Raw genomic sequence first — 25,794 nt, forward strand, 5'->3', positions numbered from 1 at the left:
CGGTTATGGATAGGATTTTTATCTTAAGTCCTTTAGAGTAGATGTAGATGATTGTATTACTAAGAATAACAAGTCATTTACAGCTGTCATTGCAGAACATTGCTATTACTTTGTATACAGTATATATTTGACTTTGTTTATGGAGGACTTTCCAGGATTTTTTTTTCCCCTGAGGGATCCTGCTCATCATTTTCCAGAGAACAATAATGTTCCATCAGAGAAACTTGCTTCGATTTTTTTTTTTTTTACAATTACTATTGCTAATTGTATTTCCCCACATTTATTTTCACCCAGAACCTCCTCAAAAGTATTTTGCTACTGACCACTCCTCCCCCAATATGACCTTTTTTTTGTCACCCTCCCCCTCTCCTTTCCCATATCCCATTCCTCTTCTATATTCCTGCAGGGTAAGATAGATTTCTATATTATGTTTCTATGTATGTTATTTCCTATTTGAGCCAATTCTGATGAGAGTAAGGTTCACTCCATCACTCTTTCCTTTTCCCCTCCACTACAAAAGGTTTTTTTCATGCCTCTTCTTTAATGACAGATAATTTGCAGCATTCCACTTCTTCCTTCCCCTTTCTCACAGTACATTTCTTTCATCCCTTAATTTCATCATTAAAAAAAAAAAAATTATCCCTTCAGATTCAACGCACACCTATACCTTCTGCTTATATATACATACTCCTTTTTAACTGCCATAATAATGGGAATATTCTAATGAGTTACAAGCATCATCCCCCCATGTAAGAACTAAACAAACTTTATTGAGTCCCTTATATAACTTTCCTGATGACTGCCTTATGCTTCTCCATAGTCCTGTATTTGAAAATTTGATTCAGTTCCAGTCTTTTCATCACGAATGCTTGAAAATCCTATTTCATCAAATGACCACCTTTTCCTCTGAAGGATTATATTCAGTTTTGTTGGGTAGATGATTCTTGGTTGTAGTCTTAGCTCCACTGCTCTCTGGAATATCATATTTCAAACCCTTTGGTCCTTTAATGTAGAAGCTACTAAATCTTGTATTATCCTGACTGTGCCTCCACTATACTTGATTTGTTTCTTTCTGGATGCTTGCAATATTTTCTCCTTGACCTGGGAGTTCTGGAATTTAGCTATAAAATTCCTGTGAGTTTTTATTTTGGAATCGTTTTCAGGATGTGATCAATAGATTCTTTCAATTTCTATTTTATCCTTTGAACTCAGAACATCAGCACAGTTTTCCTTGATAATTTCTCGAAAAATGATGTCCAGGTTCTTTTTTTGACCATTTTTTCAGATAGGCCAATAATTTTTAAATTATATTTCCTAGATCTATTTTCAAGGTCAGTTTTTTTTTTTTTTTGATTTTGCTTTATTGTGTTTTGATTTCTCATAAAGTCATTAGCTTCCATTTGCTCAATTCTCTTTTTTAAGGAATTATTTTCTTCAGTGAGCTTATGTACCCCTCCTTTCCCGGGTGGTCATTTTGCTTTTTAAGGCATTCTTCTCATTAGTTTTTTGTATCTCCTTTTGCACCTCTCTCAAATTTCCCTATTTTTTCCTCTATCTTTCTTACTTGATTTTCAGAGTCCCTTCTGAGCTATTCCATAACCTGAACCCAATTCCTATTTTCTTGGAGACTTTGGATGTAGGAGTTTTGCCTTTATTAACCATCTTCTGAGTCGTGTGTTTTAATCTTTGTCACTGAAACTTTTTTGATTTTCTGCTCATTTTCCTAGCCTATTACTTGGCTTTTAAATAGTCGTTAATGTAGGGCTCTGTTTCCAGGATGGAGGGTGCACTCTGTCCCAACCTTCAGGGGTTTTGTGCAGCTGTTTCAGTGAGCCTTCTAGGAACCTGACATAAGCCCTCTTTTCTGCCCTGGAGGTGTTAGGTGTGTCCCTGCCCCACTGTAGCAGAAAGGGTTGGGGCTCCTTTGCTGGGACTCCTACCCTGTTGCACCGATACTCTCCACTAATCTTCCAAGTTCTTTCCTGGTATCCCTGGGCTGAGAGGTTCAGAAGTCACCAGCACTATTGCTATTTCAGAGGTTCTGACTTGCTGAGACTGGGTCTGGACCCTGGGATTTGTTTCCACAGACTTTTTTTTTTTTTTTTTTTTTGCTGACCTTCTAGGTCTCTGGGCTGAAAGGTCCAAAAGCTACTACTACTGCTGCTGATTCAAAAGCTGGTCTGGGCCAGTTTGCCCTGCCCAGGAACTCCCACCCTGATGTCACAAACCTTTTCTGCTGAGCTTCTTAGTTGTCTTTGACTGGAAAATGTCCTACTCTATTTGGGGGGGGGGGTATTCTAATGCTCTAAAGTTTATTTAAGTTTATTTAGAGTCATCATTTAAATTAATTATTTAAAATAAAATCTGGAGCAGTTTGGGGAAGAGATTGGGCACTTTTATACTATCATCTTGCCTCTGCCTCCTTAACAGATATTTACTAAATGCTACATGGCATGATACTAGGAGCTGTGGACACAAAAACAACAAAAAACTAGTCTTTAATGACAAGCAATTACATTCTAGAGGGGAGTAGAGGAGGAGGGAACACATAACACATAAAGATACATATGAAAAGTATATATAATACAAAGTAATTTAAAGAAAAAATAGGTTTAACAGTTAGACTTGGGACAAGAAATCAGCAAAGCCTGCTTGTGTAGGATGGTAACCTGAACTGCCTCTTGAAGGAAGCTAAGGTCTCTTAGAGGTGGGGTGATCATGTACAAAGAATTAGTGATAACAAATGAAAAGCTTTCTTGGCACAATAGTACCACCATAATGACAAGAACTTTAGGGGGAGGCCTCTGTCTGATTGTGTGAACTTCCCTACAGAGAACTTATGAGAGGATATGGGCCAAGTTGCTACAGAAGATAAGACTGTTTCACTACATTAACAAGATCTATCCGTTTGCCCATCCTTCTGTCTATCTACCTGTCTGTCTGTCTGTCTATCTATCTGCAAAAAATGACTGGCTATTATTTGGATAAAACTAACCAAGTACTTAACCTGTCTTACTTTGTAAATATACTCTTGCCCAGCTTAGATCAAGAAAAGAACAGGAGAAAAATAAAGTGGGAGAAAACAGTAATATTGTTGAAATATACTTTTTGTAGAACTTAGCTGCAGAGATAGCTTCAGATTAGTAGATCTTGGGACAGAAAAGTTTTTTTTAGGAGCTTATTTTCTTAAGGACAAGTATCCTGCTTTCCTTAATAATTTGCCAAGTATATTCTGTTTCCAACATATCTGTTTACAAGCTTGGAAGTAGGTCAATCAATAAGTATTTATTAAATATGTCCTAAATGCCAGGCACTGTGCTAAGCACTGGAGGTGAAAAATTGGTAATCACTAAACATCCACTCACAGTATTGTATTACTTCAAAGAATGTGAGATTTTAACCACGTGGGTATTCTAATAGTGGCTCATGGCTCATAAAGTCCAAGTTCTTCATTTTATAGATGAAGAAATGAAGGCCTATTGAGATCAAGACTTGCTGAAAGTCACCTAGGCAAATAAAAAGCAATAAATCCTCTTGGGGCCTCATTCATGACTCTCTAGACTTTCTGGACTTTTAAAACAATGCTATAGAAGCTTATTCATTATGGAAGTTCACTCCACCAAACTTAGCAAGCTAGAATTTTGCTGTGGCTTCCTTCTCTGGCTAGTTACTTCTAGAACCGACATTTCAAGAAAACATGCAGGCAAGGTATTTCTTCATTGTTCTTCATGCTGTAATCCAAAGTCTCCTCATTTTGGAAGTTCAGTCTACCCCTGAACTTTTATTGGAAGTACTCTCTGCCTCTGTAGCCCTTTATGTAACTGCCCAGTCTCTCCTCAAGATTTCCATTTTGAGGAAAATGTCAAGGTTAGGCATTTCTTCATTCTTTTCCAGACTATCCTCTCTCCTCCCTCTTACTTTTTAGGTTCCTTTTATATGCTGTCTTCACTCAATTAGAACATAAGATCATTTAGAGCTGGGACTGTCTTTCTTTTGCTTTTATCTATATTCCTAATGTTTAGTTCAGTGCTTGTCACACAGTAATTGAATAATAAATGCTTATTCACTTGAAATAAAACCAAGTTCTTTGACTCCTGATCCTAAGACCTGTCCACTATGGCATATTACCTTCCAGCGCTTCAGTGGCTACATATCCTTCTGCAGATGCTCTCAGTAATTCTCTTTGGGAATGAAGATGAGGAGAAGAATTCAGTATGTAAGGGAGCTTTTCTTGACATCATATCCCTTGATATCACTATACAACCAGCCCCTCTTCTACTAGTCAAAAAACCTTTTTAATATTGTTTACCCTACTTCTTCTGCATAGTTATTATATGTCGGATCTTACTTATGCTCATCATACATTTCTCCATCGTCCTTTGAGCCAGAATTTTCATCATCAGAAAAATACTACTGTTGTAAAGATGGTCTTTGCTTCAGGGAGAAGTTTTATGAAAATAAAATTTCCTAAAGGCAATCTAGCCCAACCTCTGATCACTGGACTTTCTGCCTGTAGATCCTGCTCAGTGTCTACAATATTCATAGACTTACAAGACTATCCTTATGTCTTGCCCATCCAAATATATATCACATCTTGGACACAAGCATTCTTCACTCACTTGGGTTTTTTCCATGTAAATGGTTCAGCTAAAGTCTTCTGAAAAGTTATAGATCTCATTTAGGAGTGTTCTTAAGTTTACTGTAATCAGAACAATGTCATCTACCCCAAAACAGAAGTATCTGTAAAGCCCCACCAACTCTAAGGAATCCTTCAATTTGGACTTTGCATTTAGTGGCAAGCATTTTGGTTAGCATACATCTTCTTGTTTTATGACCATTAATAATTGACATTAATTAACAAATATTAATAGTCAAAATTATTTTATCATATCTTTTTAGGAATCTTGTATGATTTTAATATATTCAAAAGAGATACTTTATTGAAAGATTGCCTTTAAAGTACCATCTTCCTTTTTTAAATTAAATACTTCTTTTATAGTCACCAAATAATAAGCATAGTGAAATCTTTCACCCTTCAGTCAAGTATGACTATAGAGATGTATTCTGCTATAAGGTATTATTTGTGAAAGCTTAATAGTTCCATTCATACATTCATGGAAAGTACTCTAGATGAAAATTTAAGTTATTCCTACAAAGACTACAGAATTGGGAAAGTAGTGAGTAGGCAGAAGTTATGTTAATAGTTACAGATATTCCCTTTGTCTTTTTTTTCAGTAATAAAATGACTTTAATATTATGACAAATTATGCACAAAATAAAACAAGTTACCCAAAAGCATTGCAAAGGCTTCTTAAGGCTTCTTAGTATTAACCCTAAAATGTTTTGCTTACTTTTCTCAGGTATTGTCTGCAATTTATTGAGTTCCTCAGCCTCTTCCTCGCTGTCTTCACTACTTGTGCTGCTGACATCTAAAACTATGTCTCTTTTGGGGTCTACTCGGAGAAAATTACGGCATTCAAAAGTCAGATGACCAGCTAAATAAAACAAACAAACAAACAAATTAAATGACAAGAAAGTAGAAATGGAAACATCAGATTACTTTATGTATGAAAATTATAAATATTCAACATAATTTTAATAACACAGAATGATTTCTTAACTTTGATAAGATTGAAAACTGTATTACATTAAAGACTACAATGTTTAAGAAAATACTTTAACACAGATATCTGATTTTAACCTATGAAGCAGGTACAGCTAGACAATGATTTGTTAGAGGTAGTTGAATTTAGAATTTTGCTGTACTGCTACTCCTAATTTACCAGGATGGTGGGAGAAAAAGATACTTTTTTCTTTAGTAGACATTTTAGTTTCCATATATTCTTTGAAAAATTATATTTCTTCTAATATGTACAAAATGTAGGCTCTTGTTTGATTTCCGCATCTGAAACTTTTCTATATTCTAACCACATTCACTAAACTGGTAAAAACATGAAAATAGCTTTTGCTCAGCAGCCTATAAGATGTGAAATGAATATACTATTGCCATTTGTAATATTTAATGTGCTCTTCTTAGGCAACTTTGAAGATACTCACAAGCATAAGCTTGTATAGTACATCCACAGCTAATAACATACCTATTGAAAAAAAAGAACAATACATTGTACTTTGACCTGGAATAACTACCTACATCTTTTATGAGACAAATGAAATTTTTTATCCAAGTTGTATTTGCCAGGCAAGGAATAACTGAGAACATTGTCTATATTTGCAAGTAGATCACAACACTGAATAGGATAAGTAAGTGGGAGAATTGGCAGGAATCACAAATAAGCTATTCATAGTCATATATGAATACTGTGAACACCAATTGTTCTTTTTAATACCTGCAAAATGTTATCATTTTCACAACTGTTAAAATGTGAGCTACCTGATTGTCTTTTGCTTTTCTTTGTTATCTCTAAAACTTAACATATTGTCGGACATATAGAAGCACTGACTGGTTGACTGAATAAGTAATGGTATATATTCTTCTTGGGACATTTTAATAAAAGTCGATAGGTTTCATTATAAAGTATTTCTATTATTAATATAATATACCATTTTATATAATGAAAAATGCTTTTAAAATATCTTTAATTTTTAAAAGACACATTTATTGTAATTCTAATACTTTTTTTTGGGAGATTTGGAGAATTTGGCCTCTTATGATATGTACCCATCATATGTTATTACAAATTTTCAAAATGTCATCTTCAGAGAGCTCAAACATAATATATAATTTAGCCAATATATAATCTAACACAGTTGCTTTGGAACACTAACAGATTACCCCACTGAGAGCATTTTGTACCTGGCAAAACAATTAGAGTATATAAAACGAAAAAGAATAAGAAAATTGTAATTGTGTAAAAGGCAGCTGGAAAAAGAGTTACTGAAATTTAGTTATTTTAGTTTCTAATCTGTTCAACGTGGAGCTCCTATAAAAGACATAAAAAGCCAGTGTTTAAAGAAAATACTTTTTATAAGAGGAAGGAAATAAACTCAAAAAATTTTAAAGGATGATTTCCTTTAAACGTCAGACAAATTTATTTCAGAGGTTCATAAAGAACTAACAGAGGGCAATTGATTTAAATATATACAATTACCTAAGCAGCTGGGGAGTTTATGTAAGCATACTACTTTGTATCTTACCAGATATTTATTCTCAAATAGTAGTATAAATTGTATACTTTTTTTTATTGCTTCTCTCTCTTTACCTTCTACATTTGGTCCTTTGAAGTTCTGAAAACAGACAATTTATAGTATCAAAGAATAAATATTCTATTGCCATTTGTAATATTTAATGTGCTCTTCTTAGGCAACTTTGAAGATACTCACAAGCATAAGCTTGTATAGTACATCCACAGCTAATAACATACCTATTGAAAAAAAAGAACAATACATTGTACTTTGACCTGGAATAACTACCTACATATTTTATGAGACAAATGAAATTTTTTATCCAAGTTGTATTTGCCAGGCAAGGAATAACTGAGAACATTGTCTATATTTGCAAGTAGATCACAACACTGAATAGGATAAGTAAGTGGGAGAATTGGCAGGAATCACAAATAAGCTATTCATAGTCATATATGAATACTGTGAACACCAATTGTTCTTTTTAATACCTGCAAAATGTTATCATTTTCACAACTGTTAAAATGTGAGCTACCTGATTGTCTTTTGCTTTTCTTTGTTATCTCTAAAACTTAACATATTGTCGGACATATAGAAGCACTGACTGGTTGACTGAATAAGTAATGGTATATATTCTTCTTGGGACATTTTAATAAAAGTCGATAGGTTTCATTATAAAGTATTTCTATTATTAATATAATATACCATTTTATATAATGAAAAATGCTTTTAAAATATCTTTAATTTTTAAAAGACACATTTATTGTAATTCTAATACTTTTTTTTGGGAGATTTGGAGAATTTGGCCTCTTATGATATGTACCCATCATATGTTATTACAAATTTTCAAAATGTCATCTTCAGAGAGCTCAAACATAATATATAATTTAGCCAATATATAATCTAACACAGTTGCTTTGGAACACTAACAGATTACCCCACTGAGAGCATTTTGTACCTGGCAAAACAATTAGAGTATATAAAACGAAAAAGAATAAGAAAATTGTAATTGTGTAAAAGGCAGCTGGAAAAAGAGTTACTGAAATTTAGTTATTTTAGTTTCTAATCTGTTCAACGTGGAGCTCCTATAAAAGACATAAAAAGCCAGTGTTTAAAGAAAATACTTTTTATAAGAGGAAGGAAATAAACTCAAAAAATTTTAAAGGATGATTTCCTTTAAACGTCAGACAAATTTATTTCAGAGGTTCATAAAGAACTAACAGAGGGCAATTGATTTAAATATATACAATTAACTAAGCAGCTGGGGAGTTTATGTAAGCATACTACTTTGTATCTTACCAGACATTTATTCTCAAATAGTAGTATAAATTGTATACTTTTTTTTATTGCTTCTCTCTCTTTACCTTCTACATTTGGTCCTTTGAAGTTCTGAAAACAGACAATTTATAGTATCAAAGAATAAATATTCTTTGACAACAAATCTTTTTAGTTAGATCAATAAGAATACAGTTATTAAACTATGATATAGTCATAGTAAAAATGTTCAGTCACCCCTACACCCTCCAGAAACAGATTTCTATGAAAAACAATCAAGAACAAAATTTTAAAAAATACTGTGTATGTATCTGACTTCTTAGGCTCAATAGTCTTTTAATACATGGAGAGAAAATTGATCCACTCTCATTTCTGACAAGTAATTTTTAATATTAAAGCTGAAACTCCATATTACAGTAGAAATAGCAATGGACTTCAAGTCAGAAGATGGGTTTGAATCCTGGTTCCATAATTACCAGCTGTGTGATCAGGAAGGTACGTCATTTAACTTCTTTGAATCAGTTTTCGTATATGTAAACTGATAATAATACCAGAACTACAAATCTTACAAAATTCTTGCAAAGAAAATACTTCGCAGAAACAGATGACTGAAGAAAAAGTCTTTTTTAAGATTTTATTTTATGTCATATTTTTAATGTATGTATTTATTTAAAATTTATTATTAGAAAAAACAAAACCAAAAAAAGAAAAAAATGTCATGTGCCCAGCATAATATGAGAAGATTCAAAATATATAACAAGAAATTTCCATTTCAAGAAATCATACATAATAGAAAACATTCATAACTGTTCATCTTTGCTTCCTTGTAGGTTTTCTTTGTTCACTGCCGAACATTTTTTACTTTATTGTTTTTTCCCTCTTTCCTCCTCTCTCTCTTCCCCCTCTTCCCCCCTAACCCCGCCCCCAAGCAGATTGTGGTTAAGCATGTATATATTTATGTATACATAACACACACACACCACACATTCATATACATACACAATTTTATATATATATATATATATATATATATATATATATATATACACAATATTTATGGCTGACAATAATATAGATTTCTCTCTTGAATGAATTTTAAGTTTGACTTTGCCTAAGATCAGTGATTACTGCCCCTACTTTTTTTTCCCCTAACAAATTCTACTCCTGATCATTATTATTATGTTTTTATATGTCTCTTATTTCTTATCTCTTCTTCTACTTTACTTCTACCAGTTAACTTGCCTTGCTATTATTTAACCTCTCCCTGCCTACACTGCCCCCATGGATCCCTCCCTCAGTATTCCTTTCCCATTAATCTACGTATCTTATCCCATTCCCATTGATTTGTATATCCTTCTATATATCCCCCCTAATTCTACTCCTCCCTTATTTCTTTGTAGAAATATAAGAAAATAAATTTTTGCAAGAGGCTTCACTGGTAAGAGTCTCATTTCCAAGACACGAGGAACTGAATTAAATCTATAAGAGCCATTCTCCAACTGATATATGTCAAAGAACACAAACAAGCAGATTTTCTAAATTTGTTCTCCAATTACAAGTAAAAACAATTTTAAACACTTTTAAAAAAATATTTTTGAGTTGTGAATTCTTTGAGAAGTCAAGCAACTTAATGTAGATTACATATGCATAGTCATGCAAAATATTCCCATATTAACTATTTTACAAAAGAAAACATATATTAAACAAAACCAAAAAATAAAAATGAAGGAAGCAAAAAAAAAAAGTATGCTTCAATTTGCATTCAGACTCTATCAGTTTTTCCTCAGGAGGTGAATAGTATTTTTCTTTTTTTAAAAAAAAAGATTTATTTAGTGATTTAATATTTTTCCCCAGCTACATTCAAAACATTTTTTTTACATTTGTTTATAAAACTAAATTAATTTCTCTCCCTTTTCCCTATCCACAATTTAAAAGACTATATGTAATCCTGCCTTAATCATTCCTTACAACAAATTATGTATTTCATCACAATCATAAATCACACTTGTCCAGTCATTCCACAACTGATGGAAATTACTCATTTTCCAATTCTTTGCCAATCACAAAAAGAGTTGCCTTTAAACTTTTTGTACAGATAGGTCATTTTCCTTTTTCTTTAATCTCTTTGGGATACAGCTATGCATAGTTTTATAATCTTTTGGGCATAATTACAAATTGTTCTCCAAAATGGTTGGATCAATTCACAACTCCACCAACAGTACATTAGTGTCCCAATTTTTCCACATCCCTTGAACATTTGCTATTTTCTTTTGCTGTCATATCAATCTACCCAATGAGTGTAAGGTGATCACTGAGAGGTGTTTTAATTTGCATTTCTCCAAGCATTAGTTACTTAGAGCATTTTTTTTTAATATGACTATAGATAACAATTGCCAAGTATCATCTCATGCAGGGATATAAATAGTTCAGTTCCACTGAATTCCTGATACTTTCTTTCCCCTTATTATCTTTTTAGGCTTGAGTCTTGATATTAGCAAATTTTTGTTCAATTCTGGTCTTCCTATTATGAAAACTTGAAATCCTGCTATTGCATTGGATGACTTATTTTTTTTTTTCCTCCTTGAAGTATTATGCTTAATTTTGCCAGGTAGGTGATTCTTGATTGTAGTCCTAGATCCTATGCTTTCTAGACTACCATGTTCCATGATCTATGAACCTCTAAAATTGTAGCTGCTATGTCCTGTGTAATGCTGATTGTGGCTTCCCAATATTTGAATTGTTTCTTTCTGGTCACTTGTGGTGTTTTTTCGTTGGCCTGATAGTTTTGTAATTCGTCTAAAATGTTCCTCAGGAGCAACAAACTGGGAAAACATCTTCACAGATAAAGGCCTCCTTTCCAAAATATATAGAGAATTGACTCAAATTTATAAGAAATCAAGCCATTCTCCAATTGATAAATGGTCAAAGGATACGAACAGACAATTTTTAGATGATGAAATTGAAACTATTGCCACTCATATGAAAGAGTGTTCCAAATCACTATTGATCAGAGAAATGCAAATTAAAACAACTCTGAGATATCACTACACACCTGTCAGATTGGCTAAGATGACAGGAAAAAAATAATGATGAATGTTGGAGGGGATGCAGGAAAACTGGGACACTGATGCATTGTTGGTGGAGTTGTGAACGAATCCAACCATTCTGGAGAGCAATCTGGAATTATGCCCAAAAAGTTATTAAACTGTGCATACTCTTTGATCCAGCAGTGTTACTTCTGGGCTTATATCCCAAAGAAATACTAAAGAAGGGAAAGGGACCTGCATGTGCCAAAATGTTTGTGGCAGTCCTGTTTGTAGTGGCTAGAAACTGGAAATTGAATGGATGCCCATCAATTAGAGAATGGCTGGGTAAATTGTGGTATATGAATGTTATGGAATATTATTGTTCTGTAAGAAATGATCAGCAGGATGAATACAGAGAGGCTTGGAGAGACTTACATGAACTGATGCTAAGCGAAATGAGCAGAACCAGGAGATCATTAATATACTTCAACAACAATACTGTATGAGGATGTATTCTGATGGAAGTGGATTTCTTTGACAAAGAGACCTAACTCCATTTCAAGTGATAAATGATGGAGTAGCTACACCCAAAGAAAGAACACTGGGAAATGAATGTAAACTATTTGCATTTTTGTTTTTCTTCTCGGGTTATTTTTGCCTTCTGAATCCAATTCTCCCTGTGCAACAAGAGAACTGTTCAGTTCTGCAAACATATATTTTATCTAGGATATACCACAACATATTTAACATATATAGGACTTCTTGCCATCTAGGGGAGGGGGTGGAGAGAGGAAGGGGAAAAATCGGAACAGAAGCGAGTGCAAGGGATAATGTTGTAAAAAAAATTACCCTGGCATGGGTTCTGTCAATAAAAAGTTATTATAAAATAAAATTAAAAAAAAAAGTTCCTCAGGGTTTTTTTTTTTTTTTGGGGGGGGGTGTGTTATTTTCTGAGGTAATCAGTGAATTCTTTCAATTCCTATTTAGTCTTCTTGTTCCAAGATATCAGAACAATTTTCCTTGATAATTTCTTGGAAGTTGTTGTCCAAGTTGTCCTTTTGATTATGGCTTTCTGATACCGTCTCTATTGGATCTATTTTCCAGGTCAGTTGTTTTTCCCATGGAGTTACTTTGCATTTCCTTCTTTTTTTTTCCATTCCTTTGAAATTGTTTGATTATTACTGTCTCACAGAATTATTAGCTTCCACTAGCTCAATTTTGACATTTAAGGAGTTGTTTTCCTTTAGCTTTAGTTAGCTTTAATACTTCCTTTTCCATTTGGCCAATTGTTGTTTTAAGGAATTCTTTTCTTCAGTTGATTTTTGTATTTCCTTTTTTATTTGGCCAATTCTATTTTTTTTAAGTAGTTGTTTTCTTTTTCCAAACCCAAGAGTTGGCTCTTTTTTCATAATTCTCTTGCACAACTTTCTTTTCTTCCCAATTTTTCTTCTATCTTTCTCATATGATTTTTAAGCTCTTTTTTTGAGCTCTTCATGAGTTCTTCCTGGACTTGAAACCACTTCCCATTTTTCTCTGGAGTTTCTCTCAGAGGCATTTTGACATTGCTATCCTCTTCTGAGTTTGTGTCTTGATCTTCCCAGTCACCATAATAGCTTTCTATGGTCAGATTCTTTTTGTTGTTGTTTTTTGCTCAACTTTTTTGGCCTTTTAAATTTCTTTGACATTTGAACTCTGTTACAGATCATCCTGGCACAAGAAGCCTGAGATTACAAACAAAAAACCCTGAGAAACATTATAGACAAATTACAGAACTATCAGGCCAAGGAAAAAACACCGCAAGTGACCAGAAAGAAACAATTCAAATACTGGGAAGCCACAATCAGTATTACACAGAACATAGCAGACTGCCCTGTTCACCTATCTATGCTGCGATAGGTGTGGGGTTCTGATATTAGCATTTGCCTACTCCACTGAATTGCAGATCAGAATCTTATGCTGTTTTGCTGAGGAAGGTCTTGCTACTGGCTTGCTGGGATCCAACTTTACCTGAGTGAGATAGACCTTCCTTTCTTGTTAATCTTCCAAGTTTCTTGGGCTAAAAAATTGCTTCATCTATCTTTTTATTGGTTCTGCAGTTCCAGGGGAACTTATTTTATCATTGTTTGGAGGTGAATACAGTGATTTACTGCTTATTCTGCCATCCTGACTCCTGGAAGTCCATATTCTATAGCTAGCATTTCTAATATAATATAGAAAAGTGTCAATAATGGGCATTATTCCTTCCTTCCTGATCTCACTGGAATGCTGCTAATTTATCCCCATTATAGATTACACTTGCTGATGGTTTTGTATACTACTTGTCACTTTAAGGAACATTCCATTTATTCCTAAGCTTTCTTAGTAATTTTTAATAGGAATGACTTGTATTTTCTCAAAAGATTTTTATGCATCTGTTGAGATAATTATATAATCTCCCCCTCTCCCCCATACATCAATTATGCTGATAGCTTTTAAAATATTCAATCAACTCTTTATTCCTGGTATAAATCCCACTTAGTCATAGTGTATGATCTTTATGACATATTATTGTAATCATCTTGCTCCTATTTTATTCAAATTTTTTGCATCAATATTCAATCAGGGAGATTGCTTTTTGCCTTTTTTCCCTGTGTTTTGGCTCTTTTAGGTTTAGGTATCAGCTGCTGTTTTAACACTTAGTTTTGGGAAGGAGATCTTCCAAGTGGTATGATCTAAAGGAAGACATGAAAGTTAAGTAAGCAGAACCAGAGGAAAAAATTATACAGTAACAACACTGTAAAAACAAACTGAAAATTGTTAAGCATTCAGATCAATATAATAACCAATCATAATTCCAAATGACTTATAATGAAGCATGCTACCTGCCTCCTAAGGAAGGTGATGGGATCAGATACAGTGAGAAAAATATTTTTTTAGACACAGTGATGATGGAGGGAATTTTTTTGCTTGCTTGTGTATATTTATTTTAAGGATATTTTTCTTTTTTTTCCCCTCTATGTGAGAGAAAAATAGATTTGCATTAATGAAAAAAAAATTTAAAGTACTTTGAAAATATTGAAACACTAAATATTTTATAAATTAAAAATTCATGATAAATATAATTCAGTCTTTAAGATTCAATTTTCATTGATGACTTCTGCTAAACAGAGAAAATATTTATTTAGAAGAACAGCTCATTCTTAATTTAATTCAATGAAATACATTATTAAAACAATCCTATAATCACCACAAATATATTCATTAAAGCATTACTTTAAATGTAAATTGCTTAATATGTATTGTTTTTTATTTATTTTTATAGCCACTGAAAGATAATTTTTCTTTCTGATCAATTCAAAGATACACACTTTTCAAACATGAAAGCAAAACAAATGGATTTATGGAGCTCTTTCTGTTACTATCACAAAAAAAGAAAAAGGTTATGGTCCAAACATAATGAGCTGACTGCATTAAAAAAAATATTGAAAAACACTTGTCCGCTGAAAAGAGCTTTATCATTCACATTTATAAAGATTCAGCTGCTATGTTGGTTGCTAGGCAACAATAATAACAAAAGCTTCCTATCATCTAAAGATTAGAATTTGAGAGAATAATGTGAAAGGAAGAACCTGAATATCAGAATCTATTTGTAGGTTATTGCCCCTTTAAAATGTAGTCATTTTGCTTTCTGAAAAGGGGGAGGAAAAACGAATTATTTGTGCTAGGAAAAATGATAAAATCAGTTTACGAGTAAACATATCCTTCTCAGCCAACCCACTGAAGATAGACCTGAACACAGAATACCACTGGACTCATCTGAAGACAGATAACTGACCAAAATAACAACTGTATATACTGTAGTCCATAAGCTCATTGGCATAAAATTATTTTCAGTGTTCTCACAATTAATAAATTGTGAATAATTTCTTGAAGACTATAAGAAGGTTTTGGGGTGATAGCTGACAGAAAAGTAAGATTTTTAAGTATTATTACTTATATCATAAGTTGGTCACTACCTGATTTGAGAACTTCCACTTTGCAAAGTTATTCCTTATTCTGAAAGTGATTAATTAAAGCACTACTTGATCTCTAAAATCTCTCCAGGCTTACTTTGTGCAGACCCAGTTATTCATGTTTTAGAGACACAGTAAAATTCTGTTAATAGGGAAATATATAGTTTTCATAACTATAAATGTGAATGGAATGAATTTACCCATAAAACAGAAGCAGATAGAAGAAAAGATTAAAAACCAGAATCTTACCATGTGTTCTTTAAAAGAAACAGAGATAGAGTTAAATTAAGGTAAGGGTGTAGAGCAGATTTTATAATTGTGCTTCAGCTAAAGCAAAGAAAATAAAGGTAACAATAATAATCTCAGATAAAATAAAAGCAAAAATTTAATTAAAAGTTAAGGAGGGAAGATTCTGGGAAGATGGTAAATTTCCAGTTCTCCACATTTCCCTCATAAAAAAACAAATTTGCAACCCCCACTCCCCATCACCTCACTTCACTGCCAACATAGACTGGTGAAAAACAAAGCAGTTTAGAAGTGGAGCAGGGGTCTTCCAGGTATAACCAGAGAATTTCTGAATAAAGCCCCTGGCCAGGGATTAACAAGTATGAAGTGCAAACACCTCCAGGCTAGCTCGGCACAAACATCAAGTGCAGACCCCTGGGTCTAGCTGGGTTTGCCTGGAATTTCAACATAAAAAAAAGAAACTTTCACCTCCTGGATAGCAGAAGGAGAAAGTGAGTTTGTGGGGGAGGTATTTCTGAGTGGGAAGATGAAAAGACCCTTAACTGATTGGGAATACCAGGACCAGCTGTATTGCAGACCGGGCCCTAGGTGAGAAAGCACCAGGTGAGTTGCAGAGGCAGTGGGGTAGGGATGGATGCTGCTAGCTGCAGGTACTTGCAGGTAAGTAGAGCTCTTGGTTTGGGGTTCCAGGTCAGAGGGGAGAACTGAATGAAGCTATAGCACCACTCCTTCACTCCATTAGAGGAACTACTACTAAAATTTCTTATTAAAAAAAAAAGTTGGCAAAAAAGAATGAACCTAACTACAGAAACTTACTATGGGAACAGAGAAGGCTGGAGTTCATCTTCAGATGAGGACATTGAAGTAAAAAAAAAAAAAAAAAAACTCAGATCAAAGAGAAAATTTTTCAAGAAACAAGAAAAAACAATTTAGATATACTGGAGCTACAAACAGAATTGTACAGGCCTTCTTAGCAGCCACAATAAAAGACAGCAGGCTTGTGGCCAAAAATATCATATCCAGCAAAATTATCCATAATAGTGTTGAAGGGTGAGATACTCTAACAGCATTTGGAGGTCCCAGGTTTTGTAAAAGAATCTGAAGTTCTAGTTTCCCAGTTGAGGTTTGACAAGAGGGTTTATTTAAACTGAGAAGTCCTCAGTGGGCTAGAATCCTGATTAGAAAAGTAGCTAAGATTGGGGAGAGAGAGTTCAAATTTTATTTGGCCTCCTGTGCCATGAGGTTAAGGATGATCTCCAGATGAAAGTACCTCCAGGTCAATTATGGGTGACAATTATTCCTGAGACCAGAAACTAAAGAGTGATCTCCAAGTGAATTGAAGGAGTTTCCCAAAGCCAGGTGAAAAGGTATAGGAAGTGGTTGTCAGGAGATTCAGGGTTTTTTGATACAGGCCCCCCAAAAAAGATCAGGGGTCCTATTACATCAATATTGAGTGATTTCAAAAACATGGCCATTCAATGACCTTGAAAATCTTCAGGATTTTCTATTAAGTAAATGTGAACTTAATAGAAAATTTAACATAAAGCAAATATCAAAGATCAATTTCAAAGAATTTAACCAGCAGAGATTGGTTTTTTGTTTTTGTTTTTTGTTTTAACATGGGAAATACATATTATATTGTGTGGTAACAAAGATCACTGGCTCAAATAAGTCAAGGAGATTTCTCAAGGTAAAAGCAGAAAGGAATTTTATTATGATCTTGCAAGAAAGGGTGTCTTCCACCTAAGCAGCCAAAGAGAGGCAAGATATAGTAAACAAACAATATATGAGTCTGGGGTACTGCTCCCTATAGGCTGGACCTTTGCTCTAATTAGAACAAATGACCTCACATTTTAACTCATAAATGAGGAAAAATTTCTAACCCAACCACATTTAGGATTACTAAATTACCTTATATGGAAGTTTTAATGCCAAAGTAACCATAACAGTCTCACAAAGAAAAGGGCTATCTGGTCCTATTTTTGTAAACATGTGATTTCTGGAGAAAGAACCTGGGTTTGGAGCACAGCTATAATTCCAGAGAAACTGAGGCAAGACAGAGATTAGGGTTTTTAATATTTTAATAGTGAAGAATTTGGACTCACAAAGCCAAACTAGCCAGCTAGATGGGATTCGTCTCAAAGCACCCAGCAGCCAGCAAGTTATTCCAGAGACTTTTATAGGGCTCCAGCTATCAGGAAAACAAAGGCAAGGGGGGATGGTGCAGAGCACTGGGTGAATGAAAATTCCAGAAAGGTCCATAACTTTTTAATTTTGACAAGTTGGGGGCAAGAAGATGGTCCAGCAGGAGACAAGGAGTCTGAGACCAGGAGATAATCATTTGAGATAAGCCATCTGGAGTTTTCACAGGAATATGAGAGTGGCCAGAGCTTCTAAGTTTTAATTCTCTCAGTCCTAATGGCTAGGAAGGGGGGCAGGGTGGCCACCAGGGAAACTTAGGCAGAGAAACTGAGGTATTTCAAGCCAACCTTGACTCAGTTTTTAGAACATTGTCTCCTTCTTGTGAGATAGCTTTCACAGTTCATTTCATTTAATATGTTTAAAATTGACAACAATAGAATAGCTCAAAAGATTGGGGCAAAGTTAAAGTAAAAATAGTCATTATACAAATGAGGAGCAAAGGAAGAATAGATACAGAGGCATGGATGAGGGAAGAAGGCTTGTAGATTTGAAAACCTACTTACCTCCAGAATGGATTAAACAGCCTGTACACTACATAAATACCACAAAGGGTAGAAAACCTTTCAAAATCTATAAAGAAATAAGGGAAGAAGGATGGGCAGATGGAGAAGCAAGGGTGAGGGAAAAGAACAAGGGAAGGATCCATAGGTGGGGTGAGGTTAATAGGAAAGATGTGTGTGTGTGTTTTCGGTATACATATATATACATAAATTTATCCTTTCTTGATTATAGCCTCCTTGGGGGAGGTAGAAGGAATGAAAGGGAAAAAGAATAAATTTTAAAAGGTGTGCAGCATAGAACAAAAGAACAATTTACAAGGAAGTAAAGATGGACACTCATGAATAAAATTTCTTCAACTAATACCCATACTGTCTTGAACTGGTAACTCATTGTTATATATTTTGAATGGTAAATAGGAAATAGGGTGGGAGAGCATATGAAAGACAAGTTCCTCTGTGGAACTCGCAATTACCCAGTAGGAAGGGAGCCCCTATGAGACTGGGGCATGCCCTTCGCAGCAAAGCTTTGGATCTAAGTTGTTTTATGGGGAAAATTTACCCTCAGGAAAATTACCCCTACACAACATAAGTTGGATTTTTAATAGGATTACTGGGAACTAAACTGATCTCTGTTATCAAAGCCTTCTTCTTACATGCCTGAGGGATTAATTTTTATCAATTCTTCTTCTAACTACTTCAAACATTGAACACCTCATCAATAGAACATAAAAGTAGAAATAAAAAATATATACATACATACATGTGTATATATATACAAATATAGTTGTTGGCCAGAATCCAATGAGCAGAACTCTCCCAACTCTATCTCTTCTCAACTGTACCTCTAAGCCATAAAAGGAGCTTATCAGTGACACCATTCCAATAAAATTGTCTAATTTCTTTAGGTTCTTCTCTAGCTTCCCAAGGAACTTTAGCCTGCTTCAAATGGCATTACAATCATAATAAACCTTTTCCCCTTAACTTGGAGAGTGTGTGTATTCTTTCGAGAAACTGGGATATTGACTGGGGAAACAATCTTGTTGGGGTACCTTCAGCTTCAACAGGACCAAATATTGAATATTCATTCAATATTATGGATAATTTTACTGGATATAATATTTTTGAGTACAAGCCTAGTTTTTGATTTGTAGATTAATGTGAAAGGCATAAAGGAGGGAAGCGTAGGATGAAATAAGGTGGAGGTTCAGAAGGGAGTGTAGATTAATTGCAATGGAGTGGGAAAAGGTATTAATGGGAGTGGGATAAAAAGGGGAAGAAAGGGTGGGAGGAGAAGATAAGGAAGGGATGCATGGGTAGGGAAAGGTTAAATAATTGCCAAACAAGTTAAGGAGCAGAAATAAAGTAGAAGAGTTAGCAGGGATGATGTTGTTATTGCCCTTCTTTCTGGAAGAGGACCATGACATCAGGGAGGTGATGACATGACATGGAAGTGAACTGGATTTAAATGAGGAAAGGCTGTGCAAAGTCACCAGCCTTATTTTCCCCTCCAGAGCTATCTGGATAGCCAGATCTAGATCAAGACTAAGGTAGATGACTGTGGATGAAATGGGAGACCTTGGCCTTTTCAAGCTAAGGTCTTCAATAGGTCTCAGTGATTAAGGTTAGGTACCAATTAAGACAAAGAATTTCCTCTTTACTGAGTCAAATAAATAAATATACATACATACATACATACATACATATATACATTAATTAATAAATCTGTGAGGGGAAGACCTTGGCCAAAGCAGAAATGATTGATATTTACATTCAATTTGACTCAATCAGGACCCAAACAATGACCAAATGGGCTTGGCCTGGGGATATTGGTAGCCGATCAATGAAAATCAGTGTGGTTTTGGTTTTAGACATAGTCTTTAAGAAAGAAATCTAGCCAATAAACCCCCAGATATCTTGGGAGGGAGAGATCCAAAAGAAACGAAACATAAAAAGCTATAAAGAGTATTTGTAGCTAAGGGTGTAATATCCTATGTGGAGAGAGGGAAGGGAAGAAATAGAGAAGGGAAGGGAAAGGAGAAAAACAAAAGGAAGAAAGGGGAAAGAGTAAAGGGAAGAATGAAGAAGGAGGAAGGAAAGAAGGAAGAAAGAACGTAAAAGGATCCAGTGCAACAAGGATCAGGAGTAGAATTTACTAGGAAAAAAAAGTAGAGCTAGTATTCAATCCAGAGGTTAATCTACATATATGTCAGCCATATTTTTGTTTTGGATGCATATTTACATATAGGCAAATGCATATGCATGAATATATGTCTGAATATATGGGGGTATGTATGCATATATGTCAATATATATGTGTATACCGATATGTGTATATGTGTATGGATCTGTGAGTTGGTGTCAATGTGTATATACATATTATAAGAAAGCAATAAAAATTACAATCAATAATGTACAATGGAAAGACTAGAAGTTAAAGAATCTAATCCTAAAAAATAAGTGGGTCAAAGAACAAATCATAGAAACATCCAATAATTTCATTTAAAAAAATGACAACAATGAGGCAACATATCAAAATTTATGGGATGCAAATGAAGAAATTAAAAATCAACAGAAATCTTAAACAGAAAATTGGAAATACTGAAAATGAGATTAGTAAAATCGAAAGTAAGAAAATCATTGAAGTAACCACTGAAGTGGTTTTATGCAAAGACCAATAAAACAAACAAACAAACAAAAACATTGGTTAATTTGATTTAAAAAAGGATAGAAGAAAACCAAATGACCAGTATCAGAAATGAAAGGATTATAAATTCACCACCAAATAAGAGGAAATCAAGACAATTTTTTGGAGCTATTTTGCTAAATTACATGCCAATAAATTTGAAAATCTAAATGAAATGGATGAATTATCTAAAAAAAATAATAAATTACCCACCTTAATAGAAGAATAAAATACTTAAATAACTTCATCTTAGTAAAAATGAACTTCCTAAGAAAAAAGTCTTTAGGGACAGAAGAATTCACAAGAAAATTCTACCAAACATTAAAAAAAAAAAATTCCAATATTATGTAAACTATTTGAAAAAAAAAAAAAGGAAAAGGAATCCTATCAAATTCTTTTTATGATATAAATATGCTGATATCTAAACCAGAAGAAGAGTCAAACAGAAAAAGAAAATTATAGATCACTTTCCCTAATGAATATTGGTACAAAAATTTTAAATAAATCCTAGCAAAGAGATTACAGAAAGATATCATACTAGGATCAGGTGGGATTTATATCAGGAATACAGGGCTGGCTCAATATAAAGGAAACTATTAACATAATTGACCATGTTGATAACAAAAACCCACAGAAATTACGATTATCCCAAGAGATGCAAAAAACCTTTGACAAAATATAGACGTCATTCCTATTAAAAACACTAGAAAATATAGGAATAAATGGAGCTTACCTTAAAGTAAGTAATATTTATCTAAAACCATCAGCAAGCATTTGTAATGGGGATAAGTTAGAAGCTATCCCAATACATTCAAGGGTTAAGGAAGGATGCCCATTATCACTTCTATTCTTAATGACTTATTTATTTAGGATTTCATGTTTCCCCAGTTACATGTAAAACAATTTTTAACATTTGTTTTTTTTAAAAGATTAAGTTTCAGATTCTCTACTTTCCTTCCTCCCCATACCTTTCCCATCCCACTCTCCCATTGAAAAAGCACATATGAAGTCATGCAAAACATTCCCATACCAGTGTTATGAAAGAAAACATAGATTTCTCTCCCTCTTAAAAAAAAAAAAAACCCTCTTAAGAAAAATAAAGCAAAAAAAAAAAAGTATGCTTCAATTTCAATTCAGACACAATCAGTTCTTTCTCTGGAGAAGAATAGTATTTTGCATCATATAAAGGTTAGACTTATCTTGGATCACTGTATTGCTGAGAATAGCCAAGTCATTCATAGCTGATCATTTAACATTATTTCTCATCATTACATTCTCATATTATTACACAGAAAATTTTACTTTTCATGAGCTAATGGAAATCTTAACAGGTTTTTCTGAAAGCACAATAATATTCTGTCAACAACCACATACCATGTGTTATTTAGCTATTCCCTAATTGATGGATATTCTCTGAATTTCCAGTTCTTTGCCCTGAGAAAATAATTGCTATAAATATTTTTGTACATATATTGTTATTGTTAGGTCAAAAGGTATGTATGGTTTTATAGCCCTTTGGGCATCGTTCCAAATTGCTCTACTGAATGGTTGAATCAATTCACAATTTCACCACAATGCATTAATGCCTCATTTTCCCCATATTCCCTCTAACATTTGTCACTTTCCTTTTCTGGCCTATTAGCCAATGTAACAGGTATTTGGTAGTATCTCAGAATTGTTTTAATTTGTATTTTTCCAATCAGTAATCACCTCTTTTCTTTCATACCATACTAGGAATGTTAGCTATAGCACTAGAGAAGAAAAAAAAAATAAAGGAATTAAAATAGGCAATGAGGAAACAGTTATTCTTTGCAAATGATATGATATACTTAGAAAATTCTAGAGAATTTTAAAAATTACTTGAATTTATTATTACCTTTAGTAAAGTTGCAGAATATAAAAGAAACTCTTGTAAATCATCATAATTTCTATATTTAACCAACAAAGTTCAGCAACAAAAGATAGAGAAATTCTATTTAAAATAATTGTAGGCAATAGAAAATACTTGGGAATCTACCTACCAAGAGGAACTCAGAAACTATATCAACAAAATTTTCTCACATAAAAGTCAGATCAAAACAACTGGGAAAATATTAACTGCTCATGGATAGGATGAGCCAACATAATGAAAATGACATTATGTGCCTAACTTAATCTATTTATTTAGTGCCATTTCAATCAAACTATTAAACGTTACTTTATAGTGCTAGAAAAAAATAATAAAATTAATCTTGAAAAAAGTTCAATGATATCAAAGGAGTTGATCATAAAAAATTGTGAAAGAAGTATGAGATCTCAAACTGTATTATAAAGTAGTAATCATCAAAATCTAGCACTAAATAAGAAATAGAGTAGTGGATCAATGAAACAGATTAAGTATATAACACACAAGTAGTAAATGACCATGGTAATCTAATATATGACATCCAAAGAACTAAAGTTTTGAAACAAAACTTAGTATTTGGCACAAACTTTTGAAAAAACTGGAAAACAGTATGGCAAAAACTAGTTATAAACCAACATCTCACAATGTATAACAAGATATAGTCAAAATGGGTACATGATTTATATCTAAAGAGTGATACTATAAGCAAATTAAGAGATCATGAAATAGTTTATGTTAGATTTATGGATAAGGCAAGAATTTAGGACCAAAGAACACATAGAGAGCATTACAAAATATAATGTAGATTATTTCGATTAAATAATTTTTTAAAAATTTGCACAAACAAAAGCAATGCAACCAAAATTATAAGGAAAGTAGAAAAATGGGGGGGGGGGTTGCAATATTTGCAAGTATCTCTGAAAAAGACTTCACTTACCAAATGTATAGAGAACTAAGTCAAATTTATAAAAATACAAATCATTCCCCAATTGATAAATGGTCAAAGGATAGATACGAATAGGTAATTTTCAGATAAAGAAATTCAAGGTATCTATAGTCATATAAAAAAAAAATGTTCTAACTCACTCTTGATTAGAGAAATGAAAATTAAGACAACTCTAAGATACCGCCTCACATCGACCAGTTTGGCTGATTTGATAAAAAAGAAAAATGTTGTATGTTGGAAGGGATGGGACATTAACACATTATTGATAGAGTTGTGAACTAATTCAAACACTCTGGAAAGCAATTTTGAATTATGCCCAAAAGAATATAAAATTGTGCATATTCTTTGACCTAGGATTACCACTGCTAGGTCTCTATCCCAAAGACATTTAAAAAAAAATGGAAAAGGATTCTGTTGTACCAAAATATTTATAGCAGGTCTTTTTGTGGTGACTAAGAATTTAAGAATTTAAAGGAAGCCTTTAATTGAAGAATAGTTACATAAAATTGTGATTTTTTTTTTTTTACTGAAAGTGAATATTATTGTACTATAAGAAATAATAAGCAAGATGATTTCAGAAAAACTTGGAAAGACTTACATGAAAGTGAACAAAACCAGAAGAACATTATCAACAGCAATACTATTTGATGAAACTTGTGAATGACTTAGCTATTGTCAGAAATACAATGATCTAAGACAATCTCAAAGGACTAATTATGAAGCATACTATCTACCTCCAGAGAAAGAATTGATATTCTTTGAATACAAACTGAAGTATGCTATTTTTCATTCTTTTACCTTTTTCTTTTGAATCTTCTTTTAGAAAATGACAAATATGAAAATGTTTTACATATTTTCACATGCATAACCGATATCTGATTGCTTATTATCACAGGGAGAAGGAAGGAGAAATGGAATTTAAAACTCAAAACTTAAATAAAAATGTTTATTAAAAAAAAGAATCAGGAGAGCAATAAGGGAATCAAGGACAGAATATCTGGAGATAATTAAAAGGAGGTAAAATGAAAGACACAAGAACTATCAGAAACTGAAAGCTGACAGGCAAAATCTGCAGCTGTTGTGCTAGGACGTATGAAAAGGAGACACTGCTTTGCTAAGATCTGATTATCTGGCAAAAAATAAAGAATTGTCCTCTACTACTTTTACAATACTAAAGAGAAAAAAAACAAAGTAGTTCATCACTGTTGCATTTTAAGAGACTCTGACATACTAATGATGAACAAGGGGAAAGAGTCTTTGCATCTTTTTTGTTGTGAGAATAAAGGCTCTACTGAGAGCTATCAAGATAAAAAAGAATTCATTCTTAATTCCCCTCCAAGGGAGGCTGAAGCTTAAAAGAGCCTGACACTGTTTCAGTGGTCAGAGAAGAGAGAAGTAGCTTCACCCAGCAGAAGAACTCTGAGGAAAAAAAGGAAACAGAACAGAAGTTATCCTGCAAATGACATTCACTAAAGAGACTCAACAGACCAAGGCCTGAGCTGCCTTTAGCACACGTATGCCTCCTTGGCAGATTTCTTTAAATGTGTTTCCATTCTTTTTACAAACACAATTTCAAAGGCTTTATAGGTTTATAAATAGACTGTTATTTTGATTATTTTTACTCTTGCCTTCAATTAAGTAGGGACATTGTGCCTGATTTGTAAAAATGGGAGCTCAGGAGCTGGAGGAGGAAGTAGTACTAGTGTATCATCACACAACAGGGCTATTCTCCCTCAAAGACACTTGAGAGAGTCTGCATTGTAATAGCATAGACTTATAGAGTGAGGCAAATGTAATATTCTCTCTAAAATGTAATATTCTCTGTTGACGTTTTCTTGCGGTCTCTGGAAGCAGCTTTCATTTCAGTTCAGTAATTACCACAAGTGCAGCCAGGTGTTA

General features: G+C 33.4%; 1 protein-coding gene across 3 annotated transcripts in view; it reads right to left on the bottom strand.

Annotated features, from left to right (window-relative positions):
* SREK1IP1 (SREK1 interacting protein 1) overlaps nt 1–25,794 on the bottom strand; it is an 88,723-nt gene that overhangs the window by 48,015 nt on the left and 14,914 nt on the right. For all 3 annotated transcript variants that reach the window (XM_051991239.1, XM_051991231.1, XM_051991247.1), the window contains exon 3: nt 5,352–5,495. In XM_051991239.1, the coding sequence (XP_051847199.1) occupies nt 5,352–5,495 (144 nt within the window). The remainder of the gene's footprint in view (nt 1–5,351; nt 5,496–25,794) is intronic.

The sequence above is a fragment of the Antechinus flavipes genome, chromosome 1 (genome assembly GCF_016432865.1).
Source record: "Antechinus flavipes isolate AdamAnt ecotype Samford, QLD, Australia chromosome 1, AdamAnt_v2, whole genome shotgun sequence".
NCBI lineage: Eukaryota > Metazoa > Chordata > Mammalia > Dasyuromorphia > Dasyuridae > Antechinus > Antechinus flavipes.